At 43.4% G+C, this 24586-nt stretch overlaps 1 protein-coding gene across 2 annotated transcripts in view; it reads right to left on the bottom strand.

The window, feature by feature from the left end:
• Positions 1-540: 540 nt before the first annotated feature.
• The window catches only part of UMODL1 (uromodulin like 1), a 38079-nt gene continuing 14033 nt past the window's right edge, over positions 541-24586 (bottom strand). Inside the window, exons 10-20 of one of the 2 annotated variants that reach the window (XM_085041994.1) lie at positions 23603-23740; positions 22438-23088; positions 19826-19938; positions 15236-15449; positions 12428-12885; positions 11451-11593; positions 10102-10338; positions 9079-9238; positions 6652-6739; positions 3951-4158; positions 541-2472 (exon numbers count right to left, since the gene is read on the bottom strand). In XM_085041994.1, coding sequence (XP_084898120.1) covers positions 3971-4158; positions 6652-6739; positions 9079-9238; positions 10102-10338; positions 11451-11593; positions 12428-12885; positions 15236-15449; positions 19826-19938; positions 22438-23088; positions 23603-23740 — 2390 coding nt within the window. In that variant the 3' untranslated portion in view covers positions 541-2472; positions 3951-3970. Of the gene's footprint in view, positions 2473-3950; positions 4159-6651; positions 6740-9078; positions 9239-10101; positions 10339-11450; positions 11594-12427; positions 12886-15235; positions 15450-19825; positions 19939-22437; positions 23089-23587; positions 23741-24586 lie in introns of both variants that reach the window. The other variant, XM_085042082.1, reaches the window with a different exon arrangement.

Here is a 24586-nt window from a genome sequence, read left to right as displayed (position 1 = left end):
CTGCACATCTTAATACCTGTGAGTAAATTTCAGAGGAAACATAATAGTACAGAAGTCAACAATAAGTTACAATAAGCTTTTATTAAGATACCAAAGTTCCTATAAACAGACTCAGTCACAAATAGCAGTTTCTGCTGAGCACACAAGGTATCAAATATGAGCTACTGGTTTGCATTTATCCTAAGGCCCAGGTTTTGTGAACTGCATGGCTCCACTGGAATCTGTAGGCAGATCTCTACTCCTGTTACCTCAAAAAAATTCAGTATTTTAAGTACTAAATGTCGCTGTTGAGCAGCTAGCAGAGTAAAGAAGTCAGTTCTCAGTGGCAAGAAGGAAAAAACCTTTATTGTTTTGATTTCATCACATATATAGAGTTCTCAAAAGTCACCCAGATTGGTCAGTCAGAAGCCTTCCCCCAGGCCTGATTGGCCAGGACTGCACCGTCCAAGTCTTGGGACACTGTTCCAATAACATCCAAACTTTATTTATAAAACACAAAAAGAATTCTCATGGGAAAAGCCTGTGCTAGCCACAACTAAAAACTAGAAAAATATTTGAAGTAAAATAGCTTATCCTGACACTCTGAGCAGAAGGCAAACACATGACCTTTTGAGAGCAAACTGAGCAAAAGTTAAGAGACTCCAACATAATAAAAACTAGTGGTTATTTTGATGCCTAGAGACGTTGTGGACTTCCCACCCCTGGAAATGTTCAAGGCCAGCCTGGATGGGGCTCTGAACAACCTGGGATAGTGGAGGGTGTTCCTGCTCAAGGCTGGGACTTGGAGCTAGATGATTTTTAAAGTCCCTTCCAACCCAAACCATTCTATGGTTTTATGTTCACCAGACTAAGATTGCAAAGATAATTTACAGTTTCACCACTTACAACTAAATGAATTTTTCTCTTGGTTTTTTTTTTAGATCAGGATCTGGTAGCTCGTATTTCAGCAAGGAAAAGGCAATTTGAAGTGTTTTATTCCTTTTAGAGTCAATTGAATCTAAAGCAGAATGTAAATGATTACTCTGAAATTTATTGATGTATTTAAAAGGTGTATGTAAAACCTGTAAAATCAATCAGTACAACCTTCTGCAATATGTGGAAGTCTTTTACCCAGTAATCTCATTACCTGACAGAAATTGGACTAGGGGATGGAAAAGCAACTTTCCTATGCTATTCTGTACCAAAAATCAGCACTTAAGTGCTATGGCTAAGAGTATTCATTACTTCAGTCTAAGAACCAATGTCCAGTAAGAGTTATTTATAATATCCATTGAGCTCAAGGAGGAATTAGTTTGTTTATAAATTACTGAGTGAATTACTGATGTGACCCAGGCACAGCAGATTGTCACTGCAGGAGGAGTGACTGCAGCAAACAGAGCCAAGGGTAGTGGGACAAGTGACTTCACCTTTCATTTTCCAAATCTCACTGAAGTGGAGGTTTGGGGCAGCAGAGAAGAGCAGCCCAGGAAAGAACCCTGCAGGAGATGCTGACTGCATGGAAGAGATTTTTGCTCCAGTTTATGCAGCTGAGCACACTGCTGTTGTACCCAATGGAGTGTGTAAACTGAGCCTTTGCTGCTGCACTGATGGCTTTGCAGCCAGGCAAAATCCAGGTCAATTCTATAACTCTTCAGTTGCAATTGAAGAGCTCTCACTGAAGTGGGCAGCACAGTGTGGCTTGACAGCACAATCATTAGGGTCTAATTAAGCAGAATACACAGGTACCAATTGATTTATCTGGAAAAACATGGGCTGCCAGCACCAAAAATCGTTTCTTTTCTCTTTTCTTTTTTTTCCACTGAGTTCTTGTCGATTACAGAATGAATCAAATCTCCAAACTTGTGCTGAAGACCACTCTCAGTAGGTTAAGCCCCAGATCCACAGTGGCTTTTCCTTGCTTGGTGGCAAATCCAATGCTTGTTCCCCAGCTCTGCATACTTAAGGCATTGCACAATTAGGTCTTCAACGCTGTTGCAGCTGGAAGTTTCAACCTCACCCTAAGTAAACAGCGAATTACAAACTGAAAAAGAGATTTTTCTGAGGATTTGCTAATTTACTTCCTTGAATATTTGTGGACTTATCAGCTTGTCACTATTAATGGCACAAGTGATGCTAAGATGGACACATAGTGATGTGTCACAGTGAGGAATTCAACTTGAAGAGAGAACCAGAGGTCTTTGATTTTTTTTTTCCCTTCTATTTTATCCACGTGAAAACTGCTAAAATTCACTTCAGCCTGGGACTGTTGTCACACAGACTTCCTAGGACAGCAGGGAAGAACCAGAAGAACCAGACTGCCAAGAAAAAAAAAGGGGTGGAGGGGGAAAGGGGGTACAGAAACCTTTTATATATGACATTAATTTGGAAGAGTCAGTGTTGCAACCCATAATGACCACCATCATATAGTGCAAGGAAAGCCAAATGTTGGGTGAAGACAAGTTTCAGTTCTCCATGTGATGGGACTGGACTGCACTAGGAAAAAAGAAAAAAGAAAATCAAATAATCAGGATTGAGACATGTATAAATGTTATGAGCCTAACAATGTCCTTTATGCTACAAGCCCTTTGCACAACTCCAGAATTCCCACTGCCATCAGATACTGCAAATGTGACCACTCAGGAGAGCAGAATGATGGATACAAGAGAAGCCATTCTTCCCTCTGTGGAGAGACTCAGAGATTCCATGTGTAAGTTTTAATTTAATGAATCTCGATATGCCCTTTCTGCTGGGCTGTGGCTCCACGGTGAGATTTGGATCCCTGATGGAACTACAGCTGCTGGAGTTGTAGCAAGGAGTCCTGGGTACCTTTCCTTGGGACTCCTGACAGATCCAACCCTTGGGAAGCCACCAGAGCATCACCCTCACAGGCAGCCATCTCCCAGGAGCTGCCCAGAGATGGATAAAGGGGTGGTCTGTGGGATGAAAGACGAAAATAGAGCTAAATGTGACTATTCAAGAGTTACAAGCTTGGACAGTTCTCCCTGCCCTTTCCCTGTGGTGTACATTAACCATTACTGTGCTCAGTGAATCAAACTGAATTATCTGCAAATGCCATCGTGATGAGCCCAGTGCATTTCCTGTGGCCATGACATTGTCCTGTGGGAGGTCTGCAGCAGGGAAGGGTTCCTGACTAACTCCTGCAATAATGGCAAATAAAGCCGTTTCCAGGAACAGAATCCGATCCACAGCAAACATCCTTGAGCTGTGAAGTTGTGTGAGCTGTTCTTTTCCAGCCTGCCAGCTTTCTCACCTCTCTCTCCTCCCCTTAAAGAGACAAGCATGCAAAGGAGCTGCTAGAACACACTAATTTTACAGGAAAAGTGCTGGATCCTATGGTATCCTGGAAAAGTGTTAAAATCCCAAGTTGCAGAAGCAGACCATGTGGTAGTGGTTAAGTCTCCTCAGAGCTGTCTTTTCAGACTCTCTGTCTTTTCAGGTACATGTAAGCACTGCTTATGCATCATCAATATTTCAAGCTCTTTATGTTTATAAATACCCCACTACTTTCTCAACAAAACCCCCAAAAAATTAATAATTAAACCCAAGCTTTTCCAGAAAGGGATAACTTGTGAAGAAAATTAATAAAGAGGGTGGTAAAGTTTCTCTCTTTTATTACACTAATCACTGGTCCAAACCCAAAAATTATACGTTTTTTGTGGAAATGTTTATTGGTGTTTTCTAAAGGAATGTGTCATTTACTCTGACTGAGACCAAAGGCATGAAGGAAGATGAAGCACACAGTGCTGTCTTCCTCCTCTTGTAGTTTGCAGCATTTGAAAACATGGAAGAACAGCAGGAATTTATTTCTTGCTCATATGGTCTTTACCCAAAGCAAAAAGGACAGCAGGTTCAAATATTTCCAAATAAAAGATGATTATCTACAAGTATTTCACCATTTCAGGAAGAGATAAACAGCTGAAAAATGGAACTGATCATAATTCAGTACTTACATGAGATAACCTGGGAATCACTAATCATAGAACACTTGGTAACTGAAGTTGTCAGATTTGATCCTGAAGTTGTATCTTCCTGTCTTTTGCTGGTACTGGAAAATGAGAAGGGTCACAACTCCCAGCACAGACCCAAACACAGCAAGGGCAGTGAGGATGATGTATCCAATTCCCATCCCAGCCTCCTCCTCTCTCTTCTTATCAAATGCTAAAAAAAAAAAAAAAAAAAAATTAAAATAAGAAAAAAATCAAGAGATGAAAGAAAAAAAGCTTTGAAATTCCTGAATCTTTTACTGGGGAAAGAAATAAGCCTTGCTTACAAATTAGCCAACATGCCAGTTCAGAGCTGTGCCTCAGGAGTGTATCAGCCTTGTGGGGAGCGTGATTCTCATGGAATGGGTGTGAAGACAGCCCATGTTCTCTTTTTACACACAAGTGTACAGTACTTGCAGATATGAGCATGATTTTCAGCCAAAATAGGAATTAAAGAATTAGCACTGGTGATTTTTGAAATGCTGCCTTACTTTCAGAAGGACCTTAGAGGTGAAGCATTCTCCTCTGTTAATCCTGCCTCCATTCATCTAGGATCATAAAAATGACTCAATTTGCTTTTATGACAAACATAAGTCTTCTTTAATCAGAGTATTTGGGGAAGGATTCTGGGTCTGTAAGCTCCCAGCTGAGCCAGCAGAGATCTGGCTGGGGTGGTCAGTGGAGTCACACTGGCTTGGTCACCACAGGCTCAAAGCTGAACAGTCATTTTGAGCCACCTGAGCAGCCCAGGGTTGTGTAGACTTTGCAGACAAGTGTGGTAGGCAGAGCCCAGAACCTGCAGGAGAGCTGTGCTCTGCTGAAATAGCAGCCAGACTCTGAGGGAAGGAAAGAATGAGCACCAAATGCCCCTGTGAGGGCTAGAGTCAAGTCCCACATTGCCAGCTGCCTCCCAAGGCACCACAGACCACAGACAGAATGTGTTCTTCTGGTTTCCTTTTAGCCACTTCCACATATTTGTCCAAATCTGCAAGCAGAAACCCTCCTCCCTTTAACATCACACCCCTCTTCATGTTTGTACAAGGTCTTATAATTCCTTCTTGCAAAGCCTTGATGCACCTACAAAAACACATTTATTTGCTTACATTTGCAGGACAGCACTTGTTTTGCCAGGCACTAGTGTGGTACCTGAGGTACACAGAGGACAAATGCCACTGCACACATGGCTGCAATTAGAGACAAGATTTTTGGCCAAAAGGCACTGCTGGCAGCCACAGAGGTCTGTAAGAGGAGTGTCTGAGCTACATAACACCCAGGGCAGCATTCCAAGACAGGCCAAAGCAGTGCTGTGAAATATATTTAGTTTTGTTTCTGGATTTCAGCACAAAACAAAGGAATAAAGTAGAACCTGCACAGTGGGAATGGCAGCCTGTAGCCAAACACAGACAGAGCAGGCAAACATATGGCTGTGACCTTTGCCATAACATGTGGCCAAGTGTTGGCAGAGCAGGTGAAGGTTTTTCATGTTTCACTGCAGCAGTTACACCTGATTTACCTGACATCACCATTCGTGCTGTCTCCTTCAACACATGGAAGTAAATCACTTAAAATGTGGTGTGAGTATTCAAACTGGAAATAAGAGACACCATCCATAAGTGCCACCTTTGCCTAGAAATCAATTTGGCATAATCCAAATAAAGCTCCCCTCACCTGAGCTCCTTTGGGGAAATGGCCATTTTTCAAAATTAGAAATGCATCAGGATCTACAGCAGAAATGGGAGTGGGAGCTACTTGTTGTAAGAGCTACAAAGAAAGCTGCATTAATTGCTACAGGGTTTTCTTTAAAAAAAGAACTAATTTGGAAATGAGCACTGCAGGCCTATTTGAACAGACTGTGTAATGGAAGAAAAATAGAACCTTCCAAGTCAGTCAGTTCCCAGGTCCAAAAGAACATTATGAACTCTCTATTCACGGTAGCCACGAGTTCAAAATCTGATATTGGTGAGCCAAAATACTCTCAATGAGTGTTTTATGTTAACAAGTCATAAATGCAAAGCTGATGGGGGCCAAATGACTGAAAACATGAGAGAGCACAGCTGCCCTTGAAAGCATCACTCAGGTTAAATGCAGACAAGGCAGGTGCATAACAAATCGGACCTTGCTTGCCCATGGTGCTGGTGTTTGCTCTCTATTTCCCTGTGCTGCACCAAATTAACCAAAATTTCTGGGCATCAGCTGTGCTCTGCCACTTCCCCTCTCTGTGGTAATGAAATCAGCACCAGGGAGCCAAAGGAAACACAACAATAAAATCTCTTACGTCCTCTGACTTGGGATTTCAGAGCCCAAAATAATTGCAGCCTAACAACAGTGTAAACACTTGGAAAACTGATTGCAATCTCAAAGATCGACGCTGTTTCCACACTTCACAATTGAACTAATTGTTTGGTTTTGTGGTTGTTGCACTTGCTACCCTGGGCAAACAGCTACACAAAAGCACTTTATCTTCCTTTCTACATTCCCTTGACAACCTGACAGTCCCTGCTCCACGCTGCCACGTGGCTCCAGCAGGAATTCCTGCTCCTAAGGAATCCAGAGGGGCACAAAAACCTCGTAGAGCACAGGCCTTCAGGTTCCTTTGCTGGTAAAAAAATAACTTTGGCATGATAGCTCTGCTGTGCCCCCTTTTTGTAAGCATTTGTTCACAACTCACCAGCTGATTGACGCAGAGGTCCCCAGGATGTTCTGTGCAGGGCGATGGTTTCTCCAGTTTTCAGGAACAGAGCCCTTGCATGGCATCTCTGCAACAATTCAAACTCCAACAAGTCATGGGGTTTAATAATTAGAAATACAAAGCCTTCTGATGAGCCTGTGAAAGCCTGGTGCTACTCTCACCACTGGGCTTTTGTTTCTTAATTCAATGCTGAAATTAGCACTAAAAGGAAGTCCAACAGAAATGGCATCAGGGAAAAATCAGTATAAAATCTGTAATTAGTCACACTGGAGCTCACTGCTGCGAACAGACATTTCACACAATCTTTTCATCAACCTTCTGTTTGTTTTAGAGAAACCTTATGGGAGAATAAATTGATCACTAATGCCAGCATTTTGCAAGCATTTCTGTTGGGATGTTCCTGCTGCCCATGGCAGGCACAGCAGACACTGCAACCAGCACCAGCAAAAGCAGCAGCAGCTTTCAGAGCCTGCTGAGCTGTGTGTCATTTTGAAGCTACACACAACTTCAGGGACATGTGAACCACTAACCTGGGAAGTACAAATCTGAAAGCCCTGTTCTTGAAATTTTGGGGATTTTTTTGGTTTTTTGGGGTTTTTTTGTTCTGTGTGAGCAGCACTTGCCCATGCATTTTCTGCACACTTCCTTTTTTGTTTGCCACCTTTTTAAGTTGCACCCTAAAGGTCTCTGATGGGAACCAAAAGCTAGTAGGGTTGTTCAAAAGATATTGTGGCTCTCCTGGAAGTGCACAGAAAAAAAAAAAAAAATCAGAGAAACTGCAGCATCATACCATGATCAGCAAAATGAGCAGGGTGATTTCTTAGCAGTTTGTTCACACAAGAATGTCTCACCAGTGTTACCAGCCTGGCAGTATGAAAAGCTTCTACAATGCCTTCAGCTGGGTCAGCCCCCATAAAAATACCCATGTAGTTATTTATGGCTTTGGCCTGCCCTCTAACAGCTTTCCCAGGTGGGTGGATCCATTAGAGAACCCAGTTATGCAGTTGCTCCCTGATGGCAATGATTTTTTTGGTTCCACATGGCCATGGAGCAGCTGTGCTCCACCAGACTTCTATGTGGTGGTGGCACATCATTCCTCTTCCCATTCAAAGTCATCTTTCTTACTACTTTGCTTCTCAGCCTTGTCCATTCTTTTTTCAACTCTAGACTTTAGAGCGCCTTAGTCCCTTCCAGAGAAAACAAGGAATAAATAGACAGAGAAAGAAGGAAGAATACAAGGTGTAAGTATCAATTTTGTGGGTAAAGAACTGAACTAAACCTGCCCTGAAGCAAGTCAATATTCCCCAAAGTAACAGAGGATCAGGGCACTTTCCCAGCCATCTTACATTATTTACAAATTTCCCTTTTTCTTGCTCTTCCTTGATCTATGCATGAATATATACATATTCATACTCAACTGCAAAAACCAGAGCCACCTTACCATTGTCAGTCACATTTCCTGTCCCTACTTTTTCTTTTCTTTTTTTTTTTTTTTTAACCTGGAGGAAAAGAGAACCTCTTAACCTTTCTCTTAACCTTTGAGAAAGGAAACAAGTATCTTCTGGTAGCCTGTTTTTAATCTTTTAGGAAGAGATCATTTGCTTTCTAATCGGTTTAAACTGTGTTATTTAGAGCTAGAGGAAAGTGTTAAACGATGGGGGAGCACCAAATTGCTAATGAAAACATCCTTGATAGAAAAAGAGCCAGGAAGGTTGGCAGAGGAAGAGGAGAATTCCCAACTGTCTGCTAGTAAGAAAAAAAAAAACAGTAAAACATATTTTTTCTTACTTCTATGGTAGCAACGCATTTTTAGATAAAGCTGTGTATCATTTACTGAGAAGTGAAAAGAAACAAAGCAATGCTTTGTAGCACAGTCAATTAAAAACTGCAGTTCTTATCAGAGCATGGCTTGGTTTATTGCTTTAAAAAGCCATAATAAACTCTATAATAGAGTCACAGCCCTGGAAACTTAATGCCATTGAGCTTCCTTTCCTGGCACCTAAACTCTCAGTTGAAGAAGCAAATCTGTAAAGGAAAATGGATAAATTTACTCAGACATTCTGCTGACACTGCCACTCCAGGTGCTTCTTTTTTGTGACACGTCCATCTGAGCTGCTACTTTTCTAAACAGCCTAATTTAATTGCTTTTTAGCCATCCCTATGCATGGTGTTAACTGCTTTTTAGCCATCCCTATGCATGGTGTTCTCAAGTTCCCCAACTCTGTGGTTCTATTCCTTCCCCACTCCTCTCTGCTCTCAGCAGAGAACAAAGGAAACCTCAAGAGACATTTCAAACCCTGTTTGGAAATACTACTCCCTCCATTCCATTGCAGGACTCCATATGGCACTGAGAAAAATGTATTTTCGGTGGTGAGGGGAAATAGTGTATCAGAGGAAAACACTTACAGTCCTGCAGGTGCTTCCTGGTGTCTCCATGCAAATACGAATTCTGCAGTGTAAGTAAACCACAGAATTGTTGACAAAGGAAAAGATTTTCATCTTAAACTGTGCTTTGCTTGAATTCCCATTTTCCAGCAGCGTGGTGAATGTATTTGGGATGGGACAGCTGAAAAGAGAGAAAAAAACCACACAGAGCAGCTGAGGCTAGAGAAGTCAGGTTGTGATTGTAGCACAGAACTTGGGTTCTAAGGCTTTCCTTTTTTAAGGAGTCACAGCCAGACCCTTCATGAAGCAGCTCTGGCAGTACAGTGGTGATAAGGGACTGTTTGGTGCTTTATTCTCACAGTAACTGAGTAGGACAGGAGGAGTGAGAACTGGATGGAGAGTTGGAGAAGGAAAAGAGTAACAATGAAGGAATTAAACTTGGCTTCAGCAAAGACAAATTGAAAGAACATCACATTAGAAGAAATAGGTTTTTTTCCTGAACAAAAGGATTATCCTGTGTTTTAAGGTGGCAGGTGAGCCCAAGGAATATGGCATCAGGGTGAGATCAGGGATCCAGAGAGGAACAAATCTCCTCTTTCACCAGAGGTTGCTTTAGTATCCTGTGTGAGGAATCAAATAACCTATTTCTTTGTTGAGAAGAGGCACATAAGCTCTTGGTAAAGCTGAAATCACAGAGGAATCTCTGAACCACAGAGAAAGAGACAAAGCACCCACTTTTCAAATGCTCTTTCACTACTGACTGCCAAAATCACCTTCAAGTGATTTCTTCAGGTCAAAAGCACAATTCCCTGACAAAACTGTAGGGAAGACAGCCAAACTCCAACAACTACCACATGGCCCTTTGAAATCCCTTTTCATACCTACCTTTCTGATTCCAAGAAGGTGTAACCAGGCCAAATGGAAAGGGTCAGTGCATATGAATGATGAGAACACATGTAAAAGGCATTTAAAATATAACACATCATTAGTCAGTAGCACTGTAAGACCCAAGGCACATGGTATTTGCAGATGGCATTGCTGTACCTGTTGCTGATAAAAACAAAGGACAAGGGATCCACTGAGTTGTTGGTTGGAGTGGCCCAGCAGTCAGTGAGAACCACCTTGAGCTTGCTGTCTGCCCTCTGCATCCCCACTGCGATCAGCACATCCTCACTGGCAGAGACGCTGAAATTTTGGGGGATTGGGGAGTTTCCAATAAACAGCTGCATTTCTGTTCTGAAGTGTCCAGATCCGTGCAAATCCTCAAAGATGGTGTAAAGTCTGAAAAATCAATGAGCCTCCTTTAAAGACCACAAATTTGACTGTAAGTTTCTGTAAGTCATAGATCAGTGCCTGTTTCTCCACACATTTAAATAGCAAAGGGTTATCTGTCCAGTATTTCAGGACACTGTTCAAAAGGTGAAAATGCATCAAATTTTCAGCTGGGAAGGTAGGGAGCATGGAAAAACAAGTGGGAAAATCCAAAGGGTGGGATGTCTCAGCAATTCAAATAGGGCAGAGAGAAATAGTTGAATGGAGCAGAAGGGGAACAATTCTATGAGTTCTCTGAAAGTTCAAAAGAAGGACAGTAAAACCTTAGTGCAGAAGGGAAGAGCCAAAAAAATGAGAAATCTGAACAGAAAGGGAAAGTCATGAGAAAATTATAGAGCTCAGAAAGAAGCAGCCAGACAAAGACTTTGCTGGGGAATAGAAAGGAAAATACAATGTCTGGACAGGGCTAGGAAACAGAAACTAGATTTGGTGCCAATAGCTCAAGCATGATGACAGGCAAGAGGGAGGAGGGATGTATGAAGGGAGGACACTCCCTGTGAGAGTAAAGCTTGTGTTGTCACATTTTCTGTGAGCATGGCCTTGATTTGCTGGATCTGATTCCCTCTTACTTGAAGCTGGGGCCTTCCACAGCAAAACAAGTATTTGCATGATGTATTTTCTGGTTTTACAAGTTGACCAAACCAGGATTTGAGGGGGATTAAAAACTGCCATTCTCAGAACCCACATAGCAGCCTGCAGACCCACATCAAGTGGAAAGACACATGACTGATACGTTCCAAAAGCAGGAAAATGCTCTTATTGCTACGTTGGATTGCCCAGGAAGGCAAAGAGGAGTCAGGAATTCTGACTCCTGAACCAGTGGCCCCAAAAGCTTTATTTTTAACTGTGGTTTAGCCAGGTGAAGGCCAAGCTTGTTGGATCTACTGGCACATTAGTTGGAGTAGGAGAGAAGCACCTAGCAGGGATTTCCTGAGCACAGGAATCCCAGGATGGCAAACTGCTCCAAGCACTGGGTACAGCTACAGTCCCTGGGAGCTCTTCCAGTGCAGCAGCACTCAGCCACACAGCAGCATTTCAAAGCAGAGAGAGCTGTTGCTCACCCTTCTGCAGTGTAGCCAGAGGAAGCCAAGACATCATTTTGAAACACACAGTGAATGGGACTGGCAAGGTTCAAGTGATGGATTATTCCCTGAGCAGAAACATCACTCCGAAGGATGGTTTTCACTACAGTGTTAGTCATGTTCTGCAACACAGAAAGAAGAAAAGCACAGCTTGTGAACATCAGTGTTTCGGGGGATGTAGCAGAACTTTCCAGCTTCAGGTGCTTGGGTATTCCCCATTCTCCTGACAGCAAAAATCAAACAGATTAAACTTCTAGTATCTTTGTTGCTGTACAGGGAGACAGTGAAAATCCACCAGTCTTCCTCCTTTTCCTTCTCATCATATCATAGAATCACAGAATCACAGAATCACATAAAGTTTTGGGTTGGAAGGAATCTAAAAATCATCTCATTCCGAAGCCCCTGCCACGGGTAAGGACATCTTTCACTATCCCAGGCTGCTCAGACACCCATCCAGCCTGGCCTTGGACACTTCCAGGGATGGGGAAATGATCATTCCTTAGCAACGACCACTGCTCCAGAATGGAGTTTCTGTACTTTGGCATGGTCTGAGCATAGCTGCTGGTTTGGGATCCAAAGAGAGCTATCACTCTTTGTCCTCAGTTATTGGTAGCAATTGAAGTATTTGTCAAAATCAGATCATGAAATTGCTTTTAAGCAAAGGCAGCTGCAAAGGGAACCCAGAAGAGGCATGGGAAGTGACTCTCAGTTTGGAGAGGCCCTTGAATTTTGCTGCCTGATCGTGAAGATTCCCTTTCTCTTTCATGCTTGTCCCTCATCGCATACTGAGTGATAACTTTCCATCCCTGGAAGGGGATTTTTTTTCCCCAAAAGAATTTCAGCAAATAATAGACTGTATAACTACCTAAGGGTCTGCCACTGCCCCTCCATTCACACCTGCCAGAGAAAAAAAGTGCAGCAGAGCTTGTTGGCACTCCCTGTCTCAGAGGACTTACGGTCTCAACTTGGGTGCCACAGTCTCTCCAGCCCGCCTGCAGCACAACGTGGGTGCTGTTGGTGGTGCTCACATTGCAGCCAGGCTCCCCCAGGAACAGGGAACTCTCTGGGATAGACTCCTGCTGCAAGAAACTCTTCTGGATGGCAAGGACGATCCTCTCGATTTCACAGACCACACTCACTGCATCTTTAATGGAAACCTCCTGGGCTGGTTTGGCAAGGGGGGCTGGAGATGCTTGAGGAGGAACATCAGGAGTTGCCATGGGATCCATGGTGAGAGAATGGAGTACCCAGCTGGAGAATGTGGTGTCCTCCAGAGCTTTGTGCTCAGCAGGAGAGGAGTCCAGTGAAGCAGGGGAAGAAACATGAGTTGAAGTTTGCAAAGATGTCACAGGTGGAACTGTGCTGTGCACAGGTGTCTTATCCATCACTGCTGCCTCCTGGCTGAAGGGAAATGCTGAAGAGTGCCAAAAATAGAAGTAGTGTTGTAATTTACAAGTTCAGATTTGTCTCATAAGGCAAAAGTAAACTCTTAGGAGGAAACCCACAGTTACTGGAAGGAAACTATCTTCTTTTGTTCTTTTAGCTGCTCTACTTACTGCCAAAGCTGGGGCTTTTTTTTAAAAGGAGCCCAAGAGACACATGAAGTGTCCATCAGTAAAGCTGAAGTGCTTTATTTCCTGGCAGCTGCAATAATCAGTGTGTAACACATGTACACAGAGCTTTTGGAAGACCAGTGCTTTTGGAAGATCAGCTGCTCAACAAGGGCTTTTATATTTTTGTGTGGTACTGTAGGAGACTGCACAGCTCTGGCTGGGGTGAAAAGAGGAGCAGAGTTTGATAAAAAAACCCAGCTTCACTTTTGACCAGTTACTACTGAGAGAATCAAGATAAAAAACTCCATTTGCAGTGAAGCACAAAGGATGTATCTCATCACACAGAACTTCTCTTAAATAATTTTAGTGTATTGGACATACAAATACCATCTCCTTCCCAAGCAATATTAAAAATCTGTACCCAGATATAAATCCTTCTGGAGCTGCCCAGCTTCCAGAAATGCCCTGAATGAAAAAGTCACTGATTTGTGCAATAGAGGAAGAAAAAAAAAAAAAACACCTTGAGCTCTTTCAGAGCTGGATTTCCCAAAAGCTGATTATCACATTAATATCTTCCTTAAACGAAACTGAACAAAGGTTAGTATCAATTGACAGATCACTGTGACTTCAGTAAAAAATGTTCATTATTACTGTGGTTACAAAACCAAATAAAAAGGCTGAAGAAGCCTAAGAGAATTTAGGAGCTTAAAGACCTATCATGCATCAGCTAACAAATGGCCTGAGGAAAGAGAGCAGCCAGATGAATCAGCTCACACAAAAAGGTAGTTTGTAACACCAGCATTTCCTCCCTGCTGCCATACAGAGGTCAAGCTGCCTACCAAGCACTCTGTTATCTCCTCTGTTATCTCCTCTGTTATCTCCTCTGTCCCCTCTGCTCCTGCTAGTGAGAATAACTCACAGTCTCGACAATCCTATCTCATTTTTGTGGGAAATATGAGAAACAGAACTGTTAAAACAACCTGACAAACACAGCATTAAATATGAATATAGTACATTCTCACTGCTAAAGTGCTCAACAGCCCAAGGGGATGGTTCCAACCCTGGGGGCCTCAGTTTTTCCCCCATTTCACAGTCCTGAGGAGATGCTGAGTAAATGCCCAGCATGAGTGAAGCAGGTGACTGGTCCAAGTTGAAGTCTCATTGCTTTCTTAATTTTTACATACATAAAATTTTCACTTTTGAGAGGAAAAACATGCTTTTATTTCTCTTTCTCTTCCCAAAGTCTAAAACCAGAGCAAATAAGGCCATATAACCACAGATAGGGCTCAGAAAGCAGCACCAACCAGCTGCTCTATGGGGACCTGTCCCTGCAAGAAATTATTTGTTTTAAACCAGGTTTGAGGGAGGTAGGTGCTCTACAAAGCACTACCACAAGGCAGTTGTGATTCTACTAATTACCAGGATATGTAACTTTCCAGATCTACAGCTGTGAGTGTAAGGTGCAAAAAAAATGGATAGAGCAGAGTATAGGAACATTTCTGAAGAAATTTTGCATGAGATTCTAATGGACATTATAACAACAAGCTCATAACAACATTCTTTGGACAAACGGATTGTGTCAGGGATAGTGTATTTGATTTTTTTTTCATAGGTGATGAGAAACTGAATTCAGCAGCTCTTAGGAGACTACTATTTCTTGTTACTTACTTAATTACATATAAAGGAAAAGAAGTTGTACAATCAGCCATCATACTGGACTTGGCAAAGCGTGGGTTTTCACCTGAGCTCCAGACAGACAGGTGTGTGAGGAAAACTACTACTCCCAGTGCAGAAGAATTCACATGTTCATGTGCTTCTTGGGATTTCTATCTCATGGAAAAGTTAGCAGTGCAAAACAGAGGGTAATGTGTTTTAAAATTATTTTAAAGAGTGCTAGTGATGGTTCTGTTCAGGGACCCTTTTCCACTGGTAGCTTATAAACCCCTCAATTCATGACCTCTCTTTCCAACATCTCCTTCTCCTTTTCTCTGTAAAACTGACTAGATATAGACAAAAAGACCAGTTGGTTTTGTCCTTTTAGATCAGCAGTACCTCACTTCCTATGCCATTTATGGCTATTCTCTGAAAAACTTACTGGATGGATAAGCAGGAGCAATATAAGGAGAGAGAAAGACTTTTCATCCATTTTACAGACACTTTCACCTCTAAAGACACAGATTAACATTAACCTTTACCACAAGCTCTCCTTACCAAATTTGGAGAGGCTGCTGCTGTTGCTGGTGAAGTAGGAATTGTGTTCCAAGGCCTCATGAAAAGTGCTGATGACATGGTGCACATCCACACCTTGTGCAACCAGCAGATTGAAACTCACCACTGTGCTCCCGTTGGTAACACCCCTTATCAGCACTTTGACCAGACCAGCATCCATCTGCTGAAGCATCTCCAGGGGCAGAGATTTACGTACCTGGAATAAAAACAAAATGTATGTGGAGATGGGCAGATGGAGCAATTACATTTCAGGCTATTTACACTGCCCAGAAATGAGTGTTGCACTTTCTGCTCTGGAGGGAAGCAGCAGAGAATTGACCTTTTGCTTTATAACATTTTCATTCCACAGCAGCTGAAGGATGTGGTGCATCTTTACCCATGAATATTAAACAAGCCAAGTGATTAAGGTATCTCATCTGTCATTTGGCATGGGATCTTGCCTCTGGTAGCAGAAAGAGAGGGAGGAGACTGCAGGGAAGCTCCCATGCTCTGCCTCTCAAAATGCCTCTGGGGAGAGGAGCAATCCAAGACAAGGAATTCCTGGTGGAAGTGAAGATGTTCCTGACACTCCACATCACCTCAGAGGGCTGCCTCAGCCCAGGAGTGTTACAGCTTAGAGCAGAGGATCTTCCAGCCTTGCTTTACAGCTGATTTCTCACCAGAGCCAAGCAAAAAACACCTCTTTTTAAATGCCCAGACCAGGTACTAAGGGGACAAGTGGGGACTACACCTCCAACTGCTTCTTCCTCTGCATGATTTCTGCAGCAAATACCTGGAGCAGCAGGGCTGGATTTCAGCCACGAGGTGAAGGCACAGTTTATTTCAGAGTGTGCTGCTCAGGGATGCCAGCAGTGATTCCCACCAGGAAGAGCCCAGGGAAGAGGCAAGCGCTGGGAAACATCAGGGGAAGCAGCCTTGTTTATCTTGCACCCACGCCCAGAGCTGGTGCATGTAGTGCTGGATTTTCACAGCTTTTGCACACCCTTGTGCCCTGGCTGCTGTGCACTACCCAGCCCTGGCTTCCCCATGCTCTGTCATCCAGCCCTGCAGCCCTTTCCTGAGTCACCAGAGCTGATGTGTTTCTCGAGCTGGGTGCCAAGGTAACGTGGCACAGAGCAGATCCCCTGGGTGTCCCTGGAAACGTCTCCCATGTGTCTGCAAACCTTGGAGTGCTCCATGGAGCAGCCAGGCAGAGCTGGGGTGATGAAAACAGCTAACTTAAAGCCTAGGCAGACCATAGTTTGTCCTTTTCAGACCCAAAATCTCCCATGTCACCAGGACAGGGCCTCTTGGGCTCCTAATCTCTCTGCTGTTTCACAAGCAGGTGGTGAAAAGTTGGAGGTCAGACCTAAGTTTTCAGCTTTCATAGCTTTTGTCTGAACTTCTCAACATTAAACACAGACACCTGTGACATCCTCTTAGCCCACCCTGATTTCATCCTCTTTCCCTATGTATCCTGAAAATTTTATTTTATCAGTTCTTTTTCACAGAATCATTTAGGCTGGAAAAGACCTCTGAGATGATCAAATCCAACCTGTGCTCAATGTCTACCTTGTCACCCAGCCCAGAGCTCTGAGTGCCACATCCAGTCCTTCCATGGACACCTCCAGGGATGGGGACTCCAAACCTCCCTGAGCAACCCCTTCTGATGCCTGACAACTCTTTCAGTGAAGAAATTCCTCCTGATGTCCAACCTGAACCTCCTCTGGCACAGCTTGAGGCCATTTCCTCTTGTCCCATCACTTGTCCCCTGTGACCAGAGCCAAATCCCCACCTGGCTACAGGTTTTGTTTGTTTTGTTTCTGTCCTTATCCCTACTTTTCCTCCCAAAGCAGGACTCAGAGCTTGAAAAGTGTCAGGGCACATTCACAGTATTTGTATTTAGCCACTAGGTGACACTACAAAACCCTTTATCTCAAAGGCTTCAGCATTTCCCAACAGGTACCACACCCTGGGTTATCAAAATGATGCTTGATGAAGCAGGGCTGGGAAAAAAAGAGTCTGAAAAATGAACTTTTTGGAAGGAAATATTCAATATATAACACCCTTGAGTATGGGGGACTCTTACAAGACAAATTATCCTCAGGTCTGTCATTGTATCTCCAATTTCTGTAGCACACAAAGGAAACCTGAGCAGGTAATGCACTGACAGTCTGGAAACTGAAAATAAGTGAGTAAAAGGTACATTAGTTTGAACAGAATACTGCATGAAACCTGTTTTTTTCACTCAGAGATTAAAAAATCCTCCCCATTGTCTGTGCTTTGGCTGCACCTTCAGGGAGGAGGCACCAGAGCACACATCTGCCCAGCTACCAGCACCAGCAGCTTCCAGATGAGGATGTGGATAAAATCAAATTAACAAAAGGGGTGAAATTGCACTGGAATAGTGAAACTTCCTTAATCCCTGTACCAACACTCATTCCACATTCAGACAGCTTTATCTGCAATCATTTTAAGTGCATTCAGCTACACAAAGAAAGGCTATGTGCCTTCCAAATGAGGGGGGTCACCTTTACAGAGCATTAACATTAATTAATTTTTCAACTTCCATCACTCAGCTAAGTTTAAAACACCCAAATTCAATACAAGCTTTGCACTTTGGAATTTATTGCACCTCGGTGAATGTATTTTGAATTCAAACCTTTTGCTTTCCTGATTCATTTTCTTGAGGACAAGCCCTACCTGCCCTGATATTGTCCTTGGCTGTTGTAAAACACAAGCTGAACAAACCCCAAGACTTAAATTCTCTCTTATCTTTAGTTATGTTGGTTTTAGGTGCATTGCAAGGGGGATGGTGGAACTGGCCTGGACAATGACAGTGCAAGTTGTCACATCAAGTTTTTACCTCCTTCTCATCTACACATTATTTAAAGGATGATATTTCCATTTGCAGTGCTGCCAATTTAACCACATGGCACTTAAGTGCTGGGGCTAAAGAACATTATACACATTAGGATTTATAAATCCCCTGAATTGTAGATGGTGACTCCAAAGAGCTTTAAAGAAAATCTCTGGCAAACTGTATTTAACTGGAACCTGAGAGTGCTTTTAAAGCTCATAAAACTTTCTTCATTTACTTTAAAAGATCCATTTCTGGTGCTCATAACCGGAAAAGAAAATATGCAGATCTTTCTGGTCTCCTAAATTTTCTTTGGCATCTAGGAATGCAACATTTGTAATATTATTTACAGCAGCTATTCAATTATACCCCATTTAGAGTGGCTCAGAGGTGGAAGGAATCAACACTAACACATCTCTCCAGCTGATCCACAAACCCTGAATGCTGGGAAGAGGAATTAGTTCCTTATAATCACAAGCAATCATTTTCTTCCAGAAAACTTGAGACCCACATAAAACTGACACAAAACTTCATTTTGTTCCTTTATGCAATCATTTTAGAATTTTTTTTTTCCCAAATACATTTGTACCTGGGATTTTCTGGACTGAGCTATCTGACTGAATGAAGAAAAGACATTAATTTCAGTCCATTTCAATACTGTGCTATTCTGAAATAGCCTCGGGCAGAGCGTGGAGCTGAATGAGAGTGAGGTCACTGGAGAATTGCTCCATTTTCACTTTGCTAACCACGTCACTCTCGTTTTGTCACAGCTTTTCTGATATGACAGCTTGGGGCCAAAGCAGCTCCAGGAAAGCTGTGCTCTGCTAACACACCCAGTGAGGTGCAAACCAGTCATGGCCAGTGGGAAACAGATTTGATGTCCAAGAAGGATAAATGGATCACCCTCTTCCCTGCCTGCAGTTTTCTGTGACCCCAGGCTGGCCTGTGCCCCTGTGGCAGCTGTATTCCAGTGATTCTGTCCCAAGTAGATCTGGGGAAGCCCCTGAAGGATTTGAAAATCCATAAAATTACCACTGATGGATTTATCACCACAGTTATCAAAGCCTCTGAAAACACAGACAGTGAAGGGGAGATAAGGAAGGCAATAAACATAACCAGCAGTTTTCCAGGCATGGGTGTGTCTGAGTGAGCACCAAAAGGAATAAACTTCTGATAAATTCACCACAAAATTGGATAATGTCAAAGGCAATGCCTGAGAGTCCAGAGAGGGTTAAAGGCACAGCAGATATCACATCATGCTTTGATATCCTGAACTCTAATTAGAAGTGAGGGCAGAGGTGACTTTTCAAGAAACCACTCCCTTTCCAGATATGAGGCTACAAAATCCAGGATGATTACAAGAACTGTCAGCCTTGAGGTACTACTACAAAGGCTAATAACAACCATACAGTTAATTGGTATAGTGCTGTTCAGGGCAAGGGCACCAGAGCACTTTGTGAGTTCCATTAACTTTCCACCACACCCCTGGAGAAAATCAATAATTCAGTATAGCCAGGTATGAGAAGCACAGGACATGGAAGCACCAGGGAATCCCAAAAGCCTGATCTCCCTCTAAAACACAGCTGCACACTCATCCTGCAGCCTCAGCCAGTCAGGGGAACCCAGACCTTACAGGTGTGTCAAGGGACACCCATGAGTTACACAGGAGAAAAAGACCATACACGTGGTTTTATTGAGGCAGATAACAGGTCATGTCCTTCTTCACCACTTACTTCATCAACAAAGAGCTGAGCAAAGGTTTGATACTCCCCACTGCTTGTATTGCCAAAGCCTGCAGAGTATTCCACGTTTGTTATCCGAACTGTGCCACTAAGCTTCTGGAAGGCTGCAAAGTAAGAAAAAAGACAACTCATATATGTGCTTTGCAGACTATAGTCCATGGACAGGTGTGTGACAGTGTCCAACATTGCTGGTCACATGCATCAACCAACTCTCTGAAATGTAGCCAAAACCCCAGAAATCTAAAGACAAGTCATTCAACATCTTGGTCTGCCCTGCCTGAGCCCCAGATGACTCTCAAGACGGGCACTGACCTCCTGGAGGTCTTACATCTGCCAGCTCTGCTCGGGGATGTCTGAAATGTTGCTCTAGTTGGGCACTGGAATTGCTCTCCCAGGCTCAGCTGGATGTCCCACCAGACCCTCTAGAGGGAAACCACTGCTGCTCCAAGTCCTCCCTGCAGCCTTGGGGGAAAGCTGGGCAGCTGCCTGAGCTCAGACATCCACACTTTGGACATCTGTGGTGGGATAAGATGAACCCCAACAGGGTGTACATTTCCCCCTGAATCCACATCTGCTGAATGACATTAAGGCAGACTCCAACATTTTCATTTATTTCCTGATATCTCTGTGTTTCCCAATGGCTCTGGGTTTGGCATTGTTGCTACAGACACTGAAGTGATCAGAGATCAGAGAAAGGACTTCCCAAGCCATGGTTTTGAGCCTCTGGCATCCATTTAGTGATGACTGCAATCACCCAATGCTGTGCCCATTGCCACCAAATTGCCTTCACATTGGGAAAATAATCGTTTAAACTGGGGCAGAAACTGAGAAAAAGAAATAGTAATCAGGTAAAGCTTTGCAGGGGAGGGGAGAAATGCCTGTTTGAAGGAAGACAATGGAGGAGGGTTCATTTATCTCAGCATAATTCTGATCCTGAAGGAATCCTCACAATCACCAGTCAGATCAAAGGATTTGGGCTTGCTTTTTGCCATGGCTTGTCCTGTCATGTAAACACAGGTATTTTGGGGGATAAAACACACTCAGCTTACTCAGCTGAGAAGGGAAAATGTTCTGAACAATTCTCAAACAATAATAAAAAAACCCCTGATACTTAAAAGACCACACTATGAAGAGCTGGCTGAGGCTCCAGGTCAGAGATGACGCCACAAGGAGGAGCTACATATGAAACTTCACCAAACATGAGCTCTTGCCCTCTGAATTTGCTGCCCCAGGCTACTGAGAAGCCACTCTGATAGCTCTTGCTCTTATTCCTTAGGCATAATCCCTTCACAAGTTTCTTTCCCAACAAAAGCACTTAGCTAAATATTTGTTTTATCAGGAATATAAAACAAGTTTTTTATGAACTGAACTTTTCTTTTGTGTAGAATTCTTCAGTTTGTTTTCCAGCTGGAAGAGAACAACATTTATGGTGGTTTTTGTCAGTTAAAATTTGCTAATTTTATACTTTAAAAAAGAAGAAGAAGGGGAAAAAAAAAGAAAATCCAAGTAAGTACCTCTTTGTTTTCATTTTAAAAAACCAAACACATTTTTTAGGAGGAGGAGAACAGGGAATTGGCACAGCTGCCCAAGGCAGGGCTGGGTGGCAGGAGGGGACACCAGGTGAGCAGGGCTGGGGGTACAAGAGAAGCTGGAGAAGCAGCAGAACTGGCCTTACATGGCTGAAAAAAGGCATTTTCCAGGGAGAAAAGAATGAGGGAGAACCAAAAGTGGGGCTGGATGAGTGGAGACCACCAGGAACAGGAGACCAGAGGGGAAGGGGAGAGAAATGAGCAGAGGGAAGTGTGGCTTGGGATCAGAGAGATATGGAGGGCATGAGAAGCAGAACAAAGACAAGCAGAAGCAAAACTGAACTAGCCAAACAGAACAGTAACACACTACAGAAAAAAAATACATTTAGTGATGGGCAGAGACAGCAGCATTCCTATCCCAAACAAAACTGTTATTTTAAAACCAAATCTGACTGTAACTTTGAAATATGATTCAGCCCCAATCAACAGAAAAATCCCCTAATTAGCTGCAACACATCTGCCCAAACCCAAACAGATTAAACCTTTGCCAGCCTCGTTGCTCTCAATTACAGCTCTTGAAACAGCATCTCCCAGGTTTCCAGGCAGCTCCTGCCTCTCAGGGGATTTGTGGAGGACTCTGACTAATCATCCTCTGCTGGGAGGAATGGGAAGGCAGATCCTTTTCCTCCCTGGCTCCCTAAGTTAACTCTACAGGCAGCTGCTGCTGCAGTGTCCTGGTGCCAGAGGCTGCAGGAGAAACCAAGATGTGTGGCAGAAGGACGAGCAGCAAACTTTGCCATGAGCCACTCTCAGTGCACTCTTTTATGTGCTTCCTCCTCTTTGAGATGAAGAAATGTAACATCAATAAAAGCAACTGCTAAATTGCCAGGAAGAGGAATCATTTTCACAGGCTGATTTAGAAAAGAGAAAGTGCCAATTCCTGCAGAAAATATTAGTGATACAGAAAAAACTGCAGACACCAAGAAAACAATTTTGACATTGAAAGAATAGTTTTAGATGCCGTTTTCCCAACTCTGTACGAGTCTTTGCAGATCCCACAGGATGTGTACTCACTGAGGTCAGGGCTGGGGGCTGCAGAGCTGCCTGGCAGAACTGGTGACCCCAAGGCTCCAGAGTGTTCCTCAGACCAGGAGCTGTTCTCTCTCCCCATCTCTCCATCAGTGGTGCTGAGGGTGGGAATGTCAGCCTCCCCTGTGGCCAGCAGAGCTGTGCCAGGGCTGGCTTGGGGCACAGCAGCAGCTGTCAGAGTGCTGGTGGTGGCAGAGGCTGTTTGATTTGGGAACAGCCAAATGGAACCCACTTGCTCTTGCCTGGCTGTGCCCATAGGCATGTTTGGGAGAGAAGCCTTGGCCACAGAGGTTTGCTGTGATGGACTTGTGGCTTCTGTGCCCACAGCCAGTGCCCTGCTGGGTGTGATCCCTGGGGCTGTAGGACTGTTTCCCCTGCTGAAACCCATCTGTGGTGCCAGATCTTCTTCCCAAGGGTCTGGAGGAGCACTGGTGGGACTGTGGGATGCTGCTTTGTCCCTCAGGAGCAGCGCAGCAGGGAGGAGTGTGGCAGTGCTCAGCCCAGAGCCTGCAGCCACCACTGTCTCAGTGGTGCCAGGGGAAGCAGGTCCTGCAGGCTTTCCTTCTTCAAGAGCAAAGCCTGTGCTGTTTCTTTTTTCAGGAGCCATGGTTTCAGTGAGAGAGTCCACAGTTTCACCTGCAACACAGTAAACACACCTTGAAATGGGACCTCAAACTGGATGGGGAGACCTGGCCTGAAAATGGTGCCAAGACCACCCAAAAACCCACAACAGCCTCCCAGAAACAGGCCTTGGATGTTCATGGACAGAATGTGGGATTTTTATGGGATTGAGTCTGGTTTGTGCCTACACAAAGAAGCAGATTTGATTCCTGGGTCTCCTGTTCTGGTTGGCAAGGCCAGGGATCAACTCTGTGGGAGGAAATCAGCCACAGACACAGCAAAAGAGGAAAAAAAATACTCCTTGTACTTATCAGGCTTATCAAGGAGAATCTCAGAGAGATTTCATCTGAATATATACATATATATATATATATATAAAAGGTTTAGAGACAGATCATACATACTCCTTCAGCCACAGACTGCAAAGGTGCAATTATATGAACAGATGCCATAAAAGCAGAGGTAAAAACCCACAACTTATTCCAGTGTTTCATGGCAAAGAAAAGCTACACACCAGCCTTTTTCTCACCCTCACAGTTTCTTCCAGGTCGGGATGGATTGGTATCCATGGCTGTCTTGCATCTGCACGTGTAGGAGCCCATCAAATTGATGCACTCTGCAAACACAGAGCAGTCATTCTCAGCTTGGGAAGCACATTCATCCCAGTCTGTGGGACCAAAACAAGAACAGGGATCAGAGAGTCTCCCTTCTGGCTGCATTAAGCTAGAAATAATCATTAAGTAATTTTTTAATTTATTACAGTGATCTTCCTTTTTCATCATTTACCTGTCAGCTAAGCTCTGGGTGATGCAGAACACTAACTGTTTTGTTATTCTCTTGTTCTTGTACTCTGAAATGTATTTTCTCTGAGTGAAGACTTTTAAAATAACTATTTTTAGAAGTAAACACATTTGAAGTGAAAAAATGCTGTAGGTTGGTACTACAATTATATCAAAAGCACTCACTATACCAAGTTCTGTGTGCAGCACCTCCAGATATATCAGGTAATTAATAGATCTGTTACCACTAGCTACCAGTAGATAGAACATTAAATAGAGACTTAATCCAAATAATCTTCTACTTCAAATAAAAAGCAAATGCTAGTAACTCCCAAGGGAAGCACTCTTCTGTTCTTAACAGGGGAAGAGCTAAGGGCTAAATCTCTTTTTATACAATTTTTCTTCTCAAAAGTAATGCTGTAAAACTGTGACCCTCTTTCTGGTAGTGTCAGAAAAGACATCCTGATTCATCAATGCATGAAGATGCTCTCAGGGTGTTCCTTATGTCTGATTTCAGCTGCTCTGAATCAGTTAGAGATGCTTCTTTCACGCAGTTATAGACCTGTTTTATTGCTGAGTCTCTTCTCTTTTGAGGCATTTATACCTGGAGTCTTGTATTGCTATTGATTCCCTCTTCCAGCAAATCTGCAAAGGCTGAGCTAGTGCTTTGGCCAGGAATAATGCCAGTGAATCCCAGGTGAGCCCTGCCTGTGAGACTCCATCATGCACTCACC

This window comes from Lichenostomus cassidix, chromosome 1 (genome assembly GCF_008360975.1).
Source record: "Lichenostomus cassidix isolate B80296 chromosome 1, HeHo_3.0, whole genome shotgun sequence".
Lineage (NCBI taxonomy): Eukaryota > Metazoa > Chordata > Aves > Passeriformes > Meliphagidae > Lichenostomus > Lichenostomus cassidix.
Note: the sequence above shows the minus strand (reverse complement) of the source record. Positions and strands in the feature narration are given on the sequence as shown.